At 40.6% G+C, this 14,946-nt stretch overlaps 1 protein-coding gene across 5 annotated transcripts in view; it reads left to right on the forward strand.

Moving 5' to 3' along the window:
- The first annotated feature begins 3,831 nt into the window (after positions 1-3,831).
- HNRNPR (heterogeneous nuclear ribonucleoprotein R) overlaps positions 3,832-14,946 on the forward strand; it is a 38,656-nt gene continuing 27,541 nt past the window's right edge. For 2 of the 5 annotated variants that reach the window (XM_035019535.1, XM_035019536.1), the window contains exons 1-4: positions 3,836-3,973; positions 9,604-9,722; positions 10,357-10,464; positions 12,966-13,079. In XM_035019535.1, the coding sequence (XP_034875426.1) occupies positions 10,384-10,464; positions 12,966-13,079 (195 nt within the window). In that variant the 5' untranslated portion in view covers positions 3,836-3,973; positions 9,604-9,722; positions 10,357-10,383. Of the gene's footprint in view, positions 3,974-7,172; positions 7,342-9,603; positions 9,723-10,356; positions 10,465-12,965; positions 13,080-14,946 lie in introns of those variants that run through there. The other 3 variants (XM_035019533.1, XM_035019534.1, XM_035019531.1) reach the window with 3 other exon arrangements.

Below are 14,946 nucleotides of genomic sequence, written 5' to 3' on the forward strand. Positions count from 1 at the left end.
TCGTGGCATCTAATGTTAGCAAGGGTTGGTTGGCAATACCCTTTCCACACATGCTTCACGTGGTATTTGTTTTCCATTTTTCTCTCCTCTTTCTTCCTTTCTATATTGTTTCTTTCTATTCTTTTCCCCTGCCTGTGCCTTTGAACTGTGGCTGGGTTAGTGGCAAGTGAAGGCACTTCGAAGAGGTTGAATTGTCATCATGTTCGAAGTCTGAAGGATAGACTAAATGTTATAAAAGGGAAAAGCATGATGAAGATTGATCTATGGATCCAGTAAGAAGGGTTGATAATATTAAAAATTCTCTGCTAACTTCAGGTTGTAAGTAGTAAAAGTCAAAGCCTCAATTTGAATATTCTGCTGCCCTGTAATGGTTTTTAAAGAGCATGTTCATTAACATATCAGCTCAGACCCCAGGTTTGGTCTATGACAGGTAAGGATTGTAAAATGTCCTGGCTGCACTGTTACCTAATCTCAAAAGATTAGAGATATAGCTGGAATGCTCCCTAACAGTTCTTTTTTTTTTTTAGCATTTTATTTATTTATATGAGAGACAGAGAGAGAGAGAGAGAGAGAGCACAAGAGGGGGGAGGGTCAGAGGGAGAAGCAGACTCCCTGCCGAGCAGGGAACCCGATGTGGGACTCCATCCTGGGACTCCAGGATCATGACCTGAGCCAAAGGCAGTCGCTTAGCCAACTGAGCCACCCAGGCGCCCCCTAACAGCTCATTTTTATTATGTTTATTTATATATTTGGTCTGAGTTTTTAGCTTGAATGTAAACTCTTAGAGGACAGAGACTGTTTCATTCATTTTATATTCCCTACTTTTTTTTTAGATTTTTATTTATTTATTTATTTTGACAGAGAGATAGACAGTGAGAGAGGGAACACAGCAGGGGGAGTGGGAGAGGGAGAAGCAGGCTTCCTGCCGAAGCAGGGAGCCTGATGCAGGGCTCGATCCCAGGACCCCGGAATCATGACCCGAGCCGAAGGCAGACGCTTAACAACTGAGCCACCCAGGAGCTCCTATTCCCTACTTTTAACACAGTGATTTGTCTGCAGAGGGCACATGATACATATTTGTGGAATATCAAATTCACACACACACACATTTTTTTTTTTGGAAATGCAAAGCTCCAATGACCATATTTTCCATAATATAAAACATCATGATAAATGGTTTGAAAAGGTGGAGTATACTTCTGAGGACTATATCCAAAATACTTGAAATGTCATCCCAGAAAATATTGGGTGATGGAATCACTTTAATTATGGTATCCAGCCCAGGGTTTCTAATCCTGTGGTCAGTGGATTTAAAAGAGTCTCCGGATGAAGGTACATGGTCCTTCAAGTTGGATGGAAAAAAGCAACATTTTTTTAAAAGATTTTATTTGTATATTTGAGAGAGAGAGAGAGTGCTCATGCGCATAAGCAGGGGGAGGGGCAGAGGGAGAGGGAGAAGCAGACTCTCTGCTGAGCCAGGAGTCTGAGGCAGGGCTCCATTCCAGGACCCCAAGATCATGACCTGAGCCAAAGTCAGAGGCTTAACTGAGCCACTGAGGCGCCCACCCGCCAAATAACATCTTTATTTTCAGGAAATGTCCAACTGAAACTTAGCATTTCCCCCCATTGTGAATGCAAGCAACAAACCACAGTAGAATTAGCAGTACTTTTCATTCTGTCACCAATAGAAATCAAAGGCATTTTCATATCACATTATAGTTATCATGGACTTCTTGAATATCTTCTCATCACCGCTTTAAACTTTCAGTAGTTATTTGACCTGCTGCAAGATCTTGATATTTAATGTCTTAAAGAAAAATAGATTTATATCACAAATTTGTTCTTAAAATGTATTTCCTAGGGTGCCTGGGTGGCTGGGTGGCTGAGTCAGTTAAGTGTCTGCCTTTGGCTCAGGTCATGATCCCAGGGTCCTGGGATCAAGTCCCGCTCTGGCTCCCTGCTCAGTGGGGAGCCTGCTTCTCCCTCTGCCCCTCCTCCCACTCGTTCTCTAAATCTCTCTCTCAAATGAATAAATAAAATCTTTAAATATATATATATATATTTCCTGGGGCACCTGGGTGGCTCAGGTTGTTAACCAAGGGGTCCTGGTATCAAGCCTCATATCGGGCTCCTTGCCCCTGGTGGGAGGGGGGCTGCTTCTCCCTCTGCCTGCCTCCCCCTGCTTGTTCTCTCTGCCAAAATTATATATATATTTCCTAGTTGTATTTCAATATAAAGTTTCTCTTGTAATGCTATTTTATTTTAAAATCTAGAAGAGATCCATAGCCCTTACCAAATAGCACTAAAAATGTTAAGAACCCTTGAGCTAGAGGCTAATAAAGCTTAAGGCGTGAGGTCTCTCACTTTTACCATGCCCTTCTAAGATTCTGTTCCTCAATTTGTATTTATCATTTTATATTTTCTCGAAAAGATCCCAGCATTTGTGTAAGTTTCACAACCTGTGATACAAAACTTGGATCCACTGAGACATTCAGCTCAGTACTGGGCACATAGTAGGTTGTATTTTTTTTAAAGATTCATTTATTTATTTGAGAAAGAGAGAGCGAGAGCAGGAACAGGAGGGGCAGAGGGAGAGTAAGAGAGAGCATCTCAAGCAGACTCCCCGCTGAGCGCAGAGCCCAAGGCAGGGTTCTATCCCACCACCTAGATCACCACCTGAGCCCAAACCAAGATGCCTAACCAACTGCGCTGCGCCATGCAGGCGCCCCCATAGTACCTTTTTAATAACTAATTTTGGGCTGATAGGTTCTGGGAAACTTAAATGATCCTCCAGTGTTATCTGGAAATTCTGTAGACCACTGCTTGACCTTCTCCAGTCCCTAAGAGGGGTAGGGCATTGGATGTTGGGGTAGGGAAGAGCTGGCTCTACAGAAGTGAGCTGGGAAGATTGTGGGAGGAGAGAGGTTTGGACTAAGGCAAGGACAGGAAACAAACCAGTAAGGGTGGAGGATGAAAAATCGGTTTAGGAATAACAGGAATTCGCTTCCTTTGGGACTTAGCCCTTTTCCCTGCACGGCTCTTTTGGCTTCGCAGATGCATAGATCTGCCTTACTTCTTCATAAAAAGGAGCTTCAAACTCTGTGGGAAAAGGTCCCTGCTCTAGCATTTTTGAGTTAACCGTGCTCTTGAATGGCGCCAACTTTTGCGATTTCCCTCACGTTCTGAGCTGCCCCAACGATGTGTAGCAGGGAGCCAGGGCGCAGTTTTCCGATCTTCCCAAGAGATGACTTTCTCCGTTAAATTCTCCATCCAGACGGCCAGCCAAATCAGTCTTAAAACGTGTTCCAACCCGAACCCAAAAGATGACCCAGAAGGAGGCCCGACCGCGTGGCGGTGGGCGTGTCTGGGGCGAACGCCGGCGGCGGCGGCGGCGGCGGCGCCGGCGCGAGGGGGGATTAGGGACGCCGCGGCGCCGGCGAAGGGGCGGGAGGGCCGCGGAGGAGCGAGGCCGGTGCGGGCCCTGGGGGGCGGGGTTCCGGAGGCAGCCACGCGGCGTGAGACCTAGCTTTTCGGTCTCGTATGGGCGGCGGACGCGGGGCGAAGAGCCTCGGCCACTCAAGGCCTGGTGCCCCGCAGCCTCGCCTCTACCCGGGGCTCCACCACAGACCCCTTTGTGTTCCTGCCCCCGCCCCGGAGGCGCCCCAGCCGGCGGCGCTGAGTTCCCTCATTGGCTCAGCCGACGGCTTCATCGATTGGCTCCCTTGTCGTCCAGCGTGAGCCGCTTCTTTTCGCTACTATTGGACGCCCGAGCCGCCTTTCAGGCCGCCGCGCCAGGTGATTGCCCGGCCGCTCGGAGTCCCTGGAAGCAGTTCCGGGAAACCCCGCGTGCTGCCGGGATCGCATCTCTGTCCATGAGGGGGGGAGGGGGTGGCGCGCGCGCCATTTCTAGTCGTTTTCAAAGCGCCTCGCGCTGATTCTCACGGGCCCGGCCGGCGGCCCCAGCTCTGCCCTGGTGAGTCTCGCGCCGGCCCGTGGGGGGAGGGGCCGGGAGCCCCGATCCGACCCGGCCGGGCCCATCCCGGGCTCGGCGCCTTGGCCCCAGTTTCGTTTTCGCTCCGAGGCCCTAGGGTGGGGGTGGGGATGGGCTGGGGGCGGCTTCGGCCTCGTCCGGCCGCGCAGCGGAGGGCCTAGCCCCGCCGAGGCGCCTCCTCGCCCTTGCTCATCCTCCCCCCGCCCCTCCAGCCCCCGGTCCGCGGTCCTGCCCGCCGGGCACCGTCCGCGCGGCCTGCCGGGGACTGCCGTGTTTTTCCCGCCTCCGCCCGCTGCTCCACGCGGCCGGCCCGGCCCGCGGCCTCAGACGCCCGCGGCCCCCTCCGCTTCTCTCCTCTGGAGCCGCTTCGCTGTCGTCTCGGCCGGCCTCGCCACGAGTGGGATGTGTTGCTGAACGGGACGGGCATGAGGGGGTGGGGTGGGCAGAGGGCGGGATGCAAACCCGGGGTTACCTGAGCCGGGAGAAAACTTTTGTGCGAGCTGGAGCCCGAGGGCCGATTGGTGTAGGAAGCCTCCCTCCCCTCCCCCACTCTGCATGCTGCGAGCCGAGATTTGAAGGAAAAAATGACTACTAGAGGCCGTGAAACTTAGGCTTCAAGCGGCGCCTGAGATCCATAATTCTAAGAATGTCTTAGGCGCACTAAATTGGAAAGGCGATTCTTTTTCTTATACGGTAGTAACCGTGTTGCCAAAATGTAAAACTTAAGGCCAAGGGGTTCTTGAAAGGTTCAGTCCTTTCACACTGGATTTTTGCTGTCCTCAAGGGGCTGAATTTATGTCTCATGAGTCAGTCGTAGGATAAGGGCTTTGACACTCCTAAGCCCTGAGATACCCGTTAGTTTTCATTTCGTTGGTTCTTTTAAAGCCCGTCTCTTAATATGAAGAATTTGCACAGAGATGTTCAGAAAAAGTCAGGGAGGGGCTCGTGCTGACTTCCCAAATCTCCCAGCAGCCCTTTAAAATCTTATTTAAATGTCTACTTTTTGCAAAAATGCTTAGATCAAATGACTCCAGTCACAGTGTATTTGCTGCATCCAGAAATATGGTTTGGCTGTGTGGCATTGTGTTGAATTGACACAAGTTTTAAACGGTCTCATATGACATAAAAGACTTTTTTTTTAAAAATGAGCACATTGTATTTGGCTCGAAGAGAGAGGTTTTCCTTGATCTGAAAGGTTTTATTTTCTGGAATCTAATTATTTTACTTTTTTTTTTGTTAAAGTTTACAAACTTTTTGACAATATCAACCAATTTTAGAATCAACTTGTAGGAGAGCCTTTGCAATGAAATGGTAGTCATAAATATTTCTGTCTTGTGCTTAATACACAACTTGTCTTTTTGCTTTACACATACTTAAAAAAAAAAATACCACCTTAGCAGATGTTCATTGAACTTTCCTGTTAAAAAATTTGCTTTCTTTCTGTGACTAATAGTATTCCCAGGTGCAATACTGTTAAGGGTCTTGTGATACTGAGAACTTTTGAGTTCTTATGATCTTATGGTTGTATTTGGGGGTGGGGGAGCATGGGAAAACAGAACTACAGAGATTTTGGACTTTAGAGTGCATCTTTATAGAAATAGGTTGTATTAATCAGTAAACGTATTCATCTTACACTGTAAGAAGTTTCTTGATGAAAAGTGTGCCAGTTTGAATGTTTTCGTTTTTGCCAATTCATCAGAATTTGAGGCTTGCCTTGAGAAACATTTCTCCACCCAAAGTTTAACGAGAGTCTGCGTCTGTGTAGACCTTGGTGGGCTATCAGGTCTTAATGTTTTGTAATCATAAGAAGTCATGATACTTATCTTATTTTCAGAATAACCCTTTCTGCATTTTCCTCTCTTCCTGCTCTCTATTACCTCGTTCCCCTTGGTCTTCCTTTTTCATTAACTTCAGCCAAATATCAGTGGACTTTGAAATGAAAAGAAGTTGTTTTAGGTCAGAAAACTGCACCTGGTGCATTTGCACAATGGTTGTAAGCAATCTGGAAGTGTGGTTATCTTGCGGGTTTTAGTGCTTTTTAGGAAGCTTGTATTTTCTTTATAGCTGATTAGGTACCTTGAGGTTCATCAAGAAAAGTAGGCTTCTTCTTGAGATCCACCTTCATGTCCTCTATTTCAGTATTTGTTGCAGTGTCTTTATTCTGCTGCTTATTATCTTCATCACATTCACCACAGACAAGTGCACTTTAATTCCCTGTCTTTTGAGGCAGTATAGAGACTGGCCTTGTATGGTTTTATTATCTAATCTCTCTCTTCGGGGAGTTGGTCCATTTCAGTGTTGTATATAGGTTGAACATACAAAATAATTTGGGTAGGTTAATCTGGGACATCTGACCTAAGTTTACCCTATTGGGTAATGTTTGTTGAAACTATTTGGAAGAAGTTAGCTGTCTATTCTTCGATATGTTTTTGCAGCTTTATTTTACTGATATGAAAAATGCAACATATACTCATGATTTTTTTTTTTTAAAGACGCACCCTCAATTGTAGCTCACTTCGTATTTTACGTGGACTTAAAACAATCGTTTAGCTTTTAAACTTGGTCATTTTTTCTTTTAAATCTGTGAATGGGAATAGCAAATTAATTTTAGAACAAAAATTAATGTCAAGTTGTGTTTTTTTTTTTTAAGTGAGGCGGAGAAAACCCAAACCACCAGCATGTTGAAGTAGAGACAGCAGTGCATTTATCTCACACCTATCCTAGATTTGAAGCAGAACTAGGAAAATTTGAAAGTCCTTAAACCTTGATTAAGTGGTCTGTGGGTGTTCATTCTGTTTCTAAATCAAACTTTTAAAAACTGTGTAAGAATTGAGAGCTGATGGGCTTTTTAGGATTTTGTGGTGATTTGTTGATATGCTTGTCAGGACACAACAGCTGCTTTTGTTAATCAGCAATTCTACCTTCAGTAAATTCAAGCCTTTTTTTTTAACCCTGTGTACATGAAGTTCCTTAAAGATCTAATGCTTCCATGTACATTTCCTATGGTTTTACAGGATTATTGTTGCAAATTTAGGTCAGATACATCACAAAAAGGCATATAATATTATTTTGATAGAGTTTATTAGCAGCATGTATACAAATTAGTTTAGATAAATCATGCATTGTCCTACAAACTAGTTATTTCTGGCTTAATGTAATATAGCTCCTGAATTTTTTCCAGCAGCATAATAAAATGGCTAATCAGGTGAATGGTAATGCGGTACAGTTAAAAGAAGAGGAAGAACCAATGGATACTTCCAGTGTAACTCACACAGAACACTACAAGACACTGATAGAGGCAGGCCTCCCACAGAAGGTGGCAGAAAGACTTGATGAAATATTTCAGACAGGTATAATATGCATTTCTTGTTTCTGACTGGTTATGAAAGTGAGGGCAAACCACTTTGAATTTTATAGATTTTTTTTTAAGGTTAAATAATACTTATTGTTTCTGATCTATGTAGAGCTGAATGTTTGTTACTTTCCCTTCATTGAGGGCATATTGGGTTTGACTTTGATATTCTTATTTCATTATTTTGAAGCCTTCTTAGTGTTGAATATGCAGTCTTAGTTGTTTCAGAACAGTACATCAATTTGTCTTAGATTTACCACCAATTAAAATGTATGTTTCAGCATACCAAATTTTACATTTTTTTCTTAATCTAAATCAGTCATCATTTTGCTTTTACTTTTCTACTTTTAGCTTCTTAAAGTGATTGTTAAATTAGCTTAGGTCTGATTAGGTGGCATAATAAGAGGACTGGTTAGACTGTATTGTCTGAAACGATAATAAATGTCAGACTCCTTGAGAGTTTGTGGCCTGTCTAGTTTCTAATAGACAAAAATCCACATCTCTCAGTAATCTGGAAGTGTTCGGTTTGTAACAGCTGCTTTTTAAAAAAATCTAGAAGTCCCATGGATAAGTGCTTAAGCAAATTTGAATATCTTAATATGGTCGGTTGTAAGCGGTTTGAAGTTTTAAAGAGGGAGAGAAATATTTACCCTTAGGGAGTGTTGTTCATAAATAAATGTGTCCTCCCCCTTTGGGGCCATAGATGGAAACTTTCTTCCTCTGTGTTTTGTGTGCCTATCCAGATTCTGGGAGAGAGAATTGAATTGTCTCTCAAATGTGTCTTAAGTACTGTAGTAACAAATATCTGTTTTTTTGTCCTTAAATTTTTTTTTCAAATCTGAGACGCTTAGGATAATTTTAGACGTTAAAATGACTTCCTAAAAATGACTCCTGGGTGATGGTTCCATTTGAAAATCAGTCCTCGGGAACTTCCTGTGACATTCTGCCATAGAGAATTGGCAGTGATTTGCTCAGAGATGCTCTCTTGTAGAGTGTTTTGTTATTGATAAGAGGCTGATGGTTTGGGTGTAGGGTTGGATCGACAGAATGGATCGATGGGTGTCCTGAGTTGTGGCTTTGGGTGGTGGTAATGGAATTTTGAAGTAAGGAAACTCCAAATATTTAGTCATGCTCATTTTGAGCTTTTAAAATAAACATGGCAACATTTTCTTAAAGTAACTTTACAAATGGCATTATGTAAAATATATTTACTGTATGGAATAAAGTTCTTTTTTGCTTTATCAAAATGGAGTCACTTTTGATGTTAGTTCATATGGACTTGGGGTTTTAATCTGCCAAATATTTCCATTTTACATTGGATCAATTCTGAAATATATTCCTTATAGAGTGAGAAATACAACACAAACTTAACAGACTTAAGAGATTACATTTCAAACTGAGTAGATGTTCTGTGTGCAGTTAATATATGTATAGAATGCAGTGCAAATATTTTCTGTATAGTTTACTTGTACGTCCATAGTAAAGTCCTTAATGCCATTTGAAAAAAATAGTCATTATTGACAATGTTGTGAATGCCACAGCATCTTTTAAACCTCAGCTTGACACATCAGAACAAAAAAATGCCTTAAAATATGACTTTCAGAATTGATTAATCAAGCTGCACTTGCATTTGTAGAAGAGTTTAAAATTATGCCTTTCCACATTCTGATTGCAGCAAAGTAGATGCTCAGATAAACAAATGCATTTCATTTTCTCTTTGGTGCTAAGGAGGAAAAGCCTTTGATACCTTTTGGAGAGTGGAAAGAATTAGTTAGTAAAAATGGCTTCTCTTTTTTTTCTCCCACCTCTTGTGGTTAGCAACAACTACAACAGTCCATATAATTTGAAGATTGATCCTTGGGGAATACAGTGTATGCTTACCACTCTAACATAAATCAGAATTTGTTACATTAATGCTTAATCTGTAGTACACTCTGTACATCAGATTTAATTTCCAAGCCTTAAGGAGGGGAGGGGAAGTGGGGCTAGGATTTTTGTGGGGTTTTTGTGGGATGTGGGGATTGAAATTCATGTTTATAGGGATTGAAATTCATGTTTGACATTTTATCTTTTATTTTCATATTTGTACTCTTGACCTTTTTGTGTAGTATTTGTATAGCTTCCTATATGCATATTAAATGAAAATGTAGTTTGTTAGTAATAGTACTGAATTATAACAATTCTTGATTAAACATTGATAGCACAGTCAGGTTATCCCTTTTGTTGCAATAACATTACCCCTTCTCAATTTAATTTTTAGGATTGGTAGCTTATGTCGATCTTGATGAAAGAGCAATTGATGCTCTCAGGGAATTTAATGAAGAAGGAGCTCTGTCTGTACTACAGCAGTTCAAGGAAAGTGACTTATCACATGTTCAGGTAAGGCCATTAACTGGAAATGCCTTTGAACAACTGATGATGAGAAATTACTTTACCATTACTTTTTTTTGAAGAGAAGTGATGTTTTTTTGTGACTACCTCTGCTTCTGTAAAAAAAAAAAAAAAAAAAAGACCTTTTCTGGCAGAGTTCTCAGAAACACAACTGTAAAGTAAAATCTCTCCCCACTTCTTTGCAGTAAGTTACTTTAAAAACTCAAAATCAAAGTCAGGGTTTGCTGATTGTTATTACTAGGCTTTTATGGGTTTAGGTTACTCAGATTTTAAACATTTTTGGGTTATCTGATCCTGTTTTATTATCTTGGAGGAAAATAATGTAGGTAGGAGGAATAGTTTTGGAATGTCTGGCAAAGATAGTCCAGATGCATTTGAATATCAACAAATGGAAGACTGTTTTGCCAGTGTGGAAGGTAAGCTCCCTGAGGTCTTGGCTGTCTTATTGTGGTCTGCTCCAGTCTCTGGCACATAGTAACCACTCAGCAAGTATTTGTTGAGTGAATAAATGAGTAAATATTTTGTTAAAATTCTGGTCTTTTGAAATTGTAAATTAATTACATATTTGACCCTTCGATGATTCCTGGTGATTCCTTTTCACTGAATTACTTGTCTGTTCTAGAACAAGAGTGCATTTTTATGTGGAGTTATGAAGACCTACAGGCAAAGGGAGAAACAAGGGAGCAAGGTGCAAGAGTCCACAAAGGGGCCTGATGAAGCAAAGATCAAGGTAAAACTTGACTCGGGTCTTTGTAATGGTAATAAGTTTAATGATGAGATTGAACGTTTCTTTTCATATTTCCTGGAAACAGTTTTCATTGTTCCACTTTTTTTTTTTAAGCTAGTGTTTAGGAATGAGATAATTTAAGGTAAATTACACAAGAATTTGGGGGGCAAACATTCAGTTGTATGTTTGGTGAAAAACCCTAATTCAGACCCTTGCCTCATTACTTGTTCTGGCTGTGAATGATACATGTTTATTGATGCTTCTGATAATAGCTTTTCAGATTGACTCTAAGTCATGTCTCTTGGTTTGGTTTCTTTCTAAATAAGCACTTTCTCTCTCTCTCTCTCTCTTTTTTTTTTGGTGAAGAGGTGTTTTATAACTGCTTTACTCCTGAATTTCTGTTTATCTCAGTTTCATTATTTGTAAACTGGGCATAGTAATAGTACCTATTCCCATAGAGTTATGAGGATTAAAGGAATTAAGATATGTCAAGTGCTTAGAATAATGCCTGGAATGTGGCAAGAACTGTGTAACTAGGACCAATTACTATTATTATTGTTTAGATAAACTACTCTGCAAGATAAATATAGGGTTTTTGGTGAAAAGACTAGTGAACCTCATTCCTTAGTTAAGGGGATATTGACGTTTTGCCACAGTGATAGACTTCTCAAATTGAAATATTTTATTTAATGAAGTTGTTTGTACAGTTTTGTTTTAGACAGGAAGTAGAACTTGTAGTTCCTGTCATATAATAGTTTACATAGAGCTCCTTTGTACCCTTTTCCCTCATCTGTAAAATGGCATAACCTATTCTTGTATTTTTAAAATAAATACGTGAAAATTCCATTTGACATAAACTTACTAGTGTGTATTGAATAGGCCTGTGTTATTTCCCCAAAAGTGGATATTTGCTTTTGATAAGTATGTATTGTATATGTGATATGTGTATAGACAAGTAATGTTTAAATATGTAATACATTTTTTGTATGTATATTATATATTACATGTATTTCTGTGCTTAAAATTAGAGCAGCTCTTTTTGAGTCAAAGGTAGAAAAATAGAGACCCTAAGGTAACTCTGGAATCCCAGGGTTCCTCCAGCAATACTTCTGAAGCCACTAAACTTGATGATGTCTAAAATCTCTTGTTGTTTTGACATTGTGTATAGATCTTCATCAGCTTAGGATGGGTTTATCTGGACATTGATGAAAATATCCTTAGTCGAAAGTATACCTAATGACACTTAACCTGCCAAACATTATAGCCTAGTCTACCTTAAATGTGCTTAGAAAACGTGTATTAGCCTATAGATGGGTAAAATCACCTCTAACACAAAGCACATTTTATAGCGAAGTGTTGGATGTCTCGTGTAATTTACAGAGTTCAGTACTGACAGTGAAAAACAGTGATTGGTATGGATCCAGAATGGTTGTAAGTGTATTGGTTGTTTACCCTTGTGATTGAGTGGTTGACTGGGAGCTGAGCCTCCCTGATGCAGCCCAGCATCATGAGAGTATTGTCCTGCATATTGCTAGCCCTGGAAAAGATCAAAAATTAAAATTTGAAGTGTGGTTTCTACTGAATGCGTATCACTTTCATACCATCCCGAAGTCGAAAAATCGTAAGTTGAGTCATCGCAAGTTGGGGACCATCTGATTTTTAAAACATGAAGTGTAAAATTCTCCCCGTTTTAGGTAGATTGCATTTTTTTTTCCATTGTGTCTGCGCTGTTGGCCTCTCATATAAATACAAACCCTTGATGGCAAGAACATTACCTTCTTTTCTACAGTCCCTCTTTAATACCTAATATAATGTTGTGAAGAAGGTTGGTAGTCAGGAAACGTAAGGTTTTGTCTTTTGAAACCTGAGTATACTCATTTGGTAATTGCCAAATATTTTGAGTTTGTGTTGTATGAGAAATGGTCTGGTTCTTATAGAGCTTATGATCTAGCAGAAGTACAAAACAAAAGGATTAAACAAAATAAAGGTTAAATTACTTGACTAATAGAAAGTCACAGGAAGATGTGAGGAATAGTGAATGAGAGAAGCTGCATGAAGGAGGTAGGACTTCTGATTAGAGAACATTTTATTTGAAAAGAATCACAGGTAGGTAGCTGGTATGTAAAGGGAACAAGTTAAGGAAAGCTCTCATTGAAGTAGAGGAGAATGCAGAACGAGGACTACTGCAGTATAGAAATATGAATAGGTAGCCTGGGGTCAGCTTATGTCACATTTGTAATAATCTGCCCCGTTTTTCTGTTCTCATTCATATCAAAAAATTGTGTGCTTAGAGATTTAATTTGTCTACAATTCTTTCCATTAAATGTATGGAAAGGAGCAGTAAAATGAAGTGGGAGCAACACGTGTGAGTGATACCAGTGGGAATTTTGACATTATTTTACCTAAGATACATAGCCTAGGATGTTGGGGTATCTTTTGGAAAAGATAATATACTGATGTGTGATATAATACTCAAGTATAAACGGATGTATAATTATCTTTAGGCATTGCTTGAGAGGACTGGCTATACTCTGGATGTAACCACAGGACAGAGGAAGTATGGTGGTCCTCCACCAGACAGTGTGTACTCTGGCGTACAACCCGGAATTGGAACAGAAGTAAGTGTTCTTCGGCTGTTTGCTGAAATCTTTCCAGTTTGTAAATTATTCTGTCTGTTGTATGATGGGGAAGAGTAGTTGATTCTTTTTAAAGTGTAGCTATAATTATTTTCTTAGGATATCCATTTGTATTTTACTATGGTCCTAAGCAAGGAGAACCATGTGACTAGTAGATATCCAAACACTCTGTAAAGGAATGTAGAGTTCTTGGAATTGGTTGCTAAAATCATGCAACCAGCAACACACCATTTTAGGTGCTTGGGTTGAGGTTCTTAAAAAGAAACAGTTGCTTTATTCTGTTTTTGTTTTATGTCAGTAATTCTGAACAGCTCTTGTCCTCCCTCCTTGACCCTCGTCCCTCCTTGATCCTCCTCCCACCACATAAAAGGTACTCAATATTTGCTGAGAGATTTATTGATGGGAGTGGGTCACACAAGGAAAGGATGTAGGATCAGATAAAAGGTCGATCGAGTACATTGGTCTGTCATTGAACAAAGAAGCAATTTCTGCTCCATCTGTGCCTTCATAAAGGTTTCTTCATATACCTTTGTGTTAGACAATTCTAATCCTTTATTTATTTATTTATTTATTTTAAGATTTATTTATTTTAGAGAGAGAGTGCACGCTCACATGCACGCATGGGGGGGTGGGTAGGTAGAGAGAGGGAAAGTCCCAAGCAGACTCCCGTGCTAGTGCGGAGCCTGATGGAGGGCTTGATGTCACAACCCTGAGATTACGACCTGAGCCAAAACCAAGAGTTGGGCTCTTAACCCACTGCACCACCCAGGCGCCCCACCAGTTCTGATCCTTTAAATGGTAAAAACTGTGTGCCAAAATATAAGTGTACAGCAAGGTCTTTTCTTTCTGGTGTCTTTCAGGTAGCCAAAAGAAAAGATTATTATTTCTAGTTTGTGAAATAAGACGTCACCAGTTAACTAACTTTTTAGATTTATATCAGAAGTAATTCCAGTGTATTCTCTGTATAGAATAGAGTTTACATTCATTGGTCTTTGTGCCCTGAACTTCCTTCAAGCATTATTATAGTTAATATTCTTTTCTTAATATTTAGTGGTATTAAAAGGGACTCGAAGCATTTTTATTTTTCATGATAACCTAAATCAGCTATGTATTATTGTTTTGAGTCTCTTAAAAAAAACTATAAATTATTTCATGTTGCATAATTATTGTAGAGTTAGAATTGGACTGTGAGCCATCTAAGTTTGTTATAGGAGCAAATGTCATTGAAACATAGTATACAAGTGAGTAGTAGTTTGGTCTTTTTTCTTTTTAAGATGATTTATTAATGGGGCGCCTGGGTGGTTCATTCGGTTAAGCGTCTGCCTTCGGCTCAGGTCATGATCTCAGGGTCCTGGGATCGAGCCCCACGTTGGGCTCCCTGCTCAGTGGGGAGCCTGCTTCTCCCTCTCCTTCTCCCTCTCCCTGCTGCTCCCCCTGCTTGTGCACTCGCTCGCTCTCTCCCAAATAAATAAAATCGTTAAAAAAAAAAAAGATTTTTTATTTTTAAGTAATCTCTGTACCAACGTGGGGCTCATACTCACAACCCTGAGATCAGGAGTTGCACTCTACTGACTGAGCCAGCCAGGTGCCTCAAGCCGTCCTTCATTTTTAATGTTCTAGTTAGATTGTGAACCCTTTCAAATCTACATTTACATTTTATTAACTTTTAAACAATATAGAAATATAGTTCAACTTTCTTGAACTGCTACGTCATAGGTATTTTTTTTCTGAATGGTTTTAAATTTTCTTACCTAAAACCCTCATATAAAATAAATAAATATAATTACTCTTTCACTTCTTATTTAGAGGCAGCCTACAACACCTTCAAGAGGGAAATATGTATGTTTGA

Source organism: Mirounga leonina, unplaced genomic scaffold, assembly GCF_011800145.1.
Source record: "Mirounga leonina isolate KUSES-001 unplaced genomic scaffold, KU_Mleo_1.0 Mir_173, whole genome shotgun sequence".
Lineage (NCBI taxonomy): Eukaryota > Metazoa > Chordata > Mammalia > Carnivora > Phocidae > Mirounga > Mirounga leonina.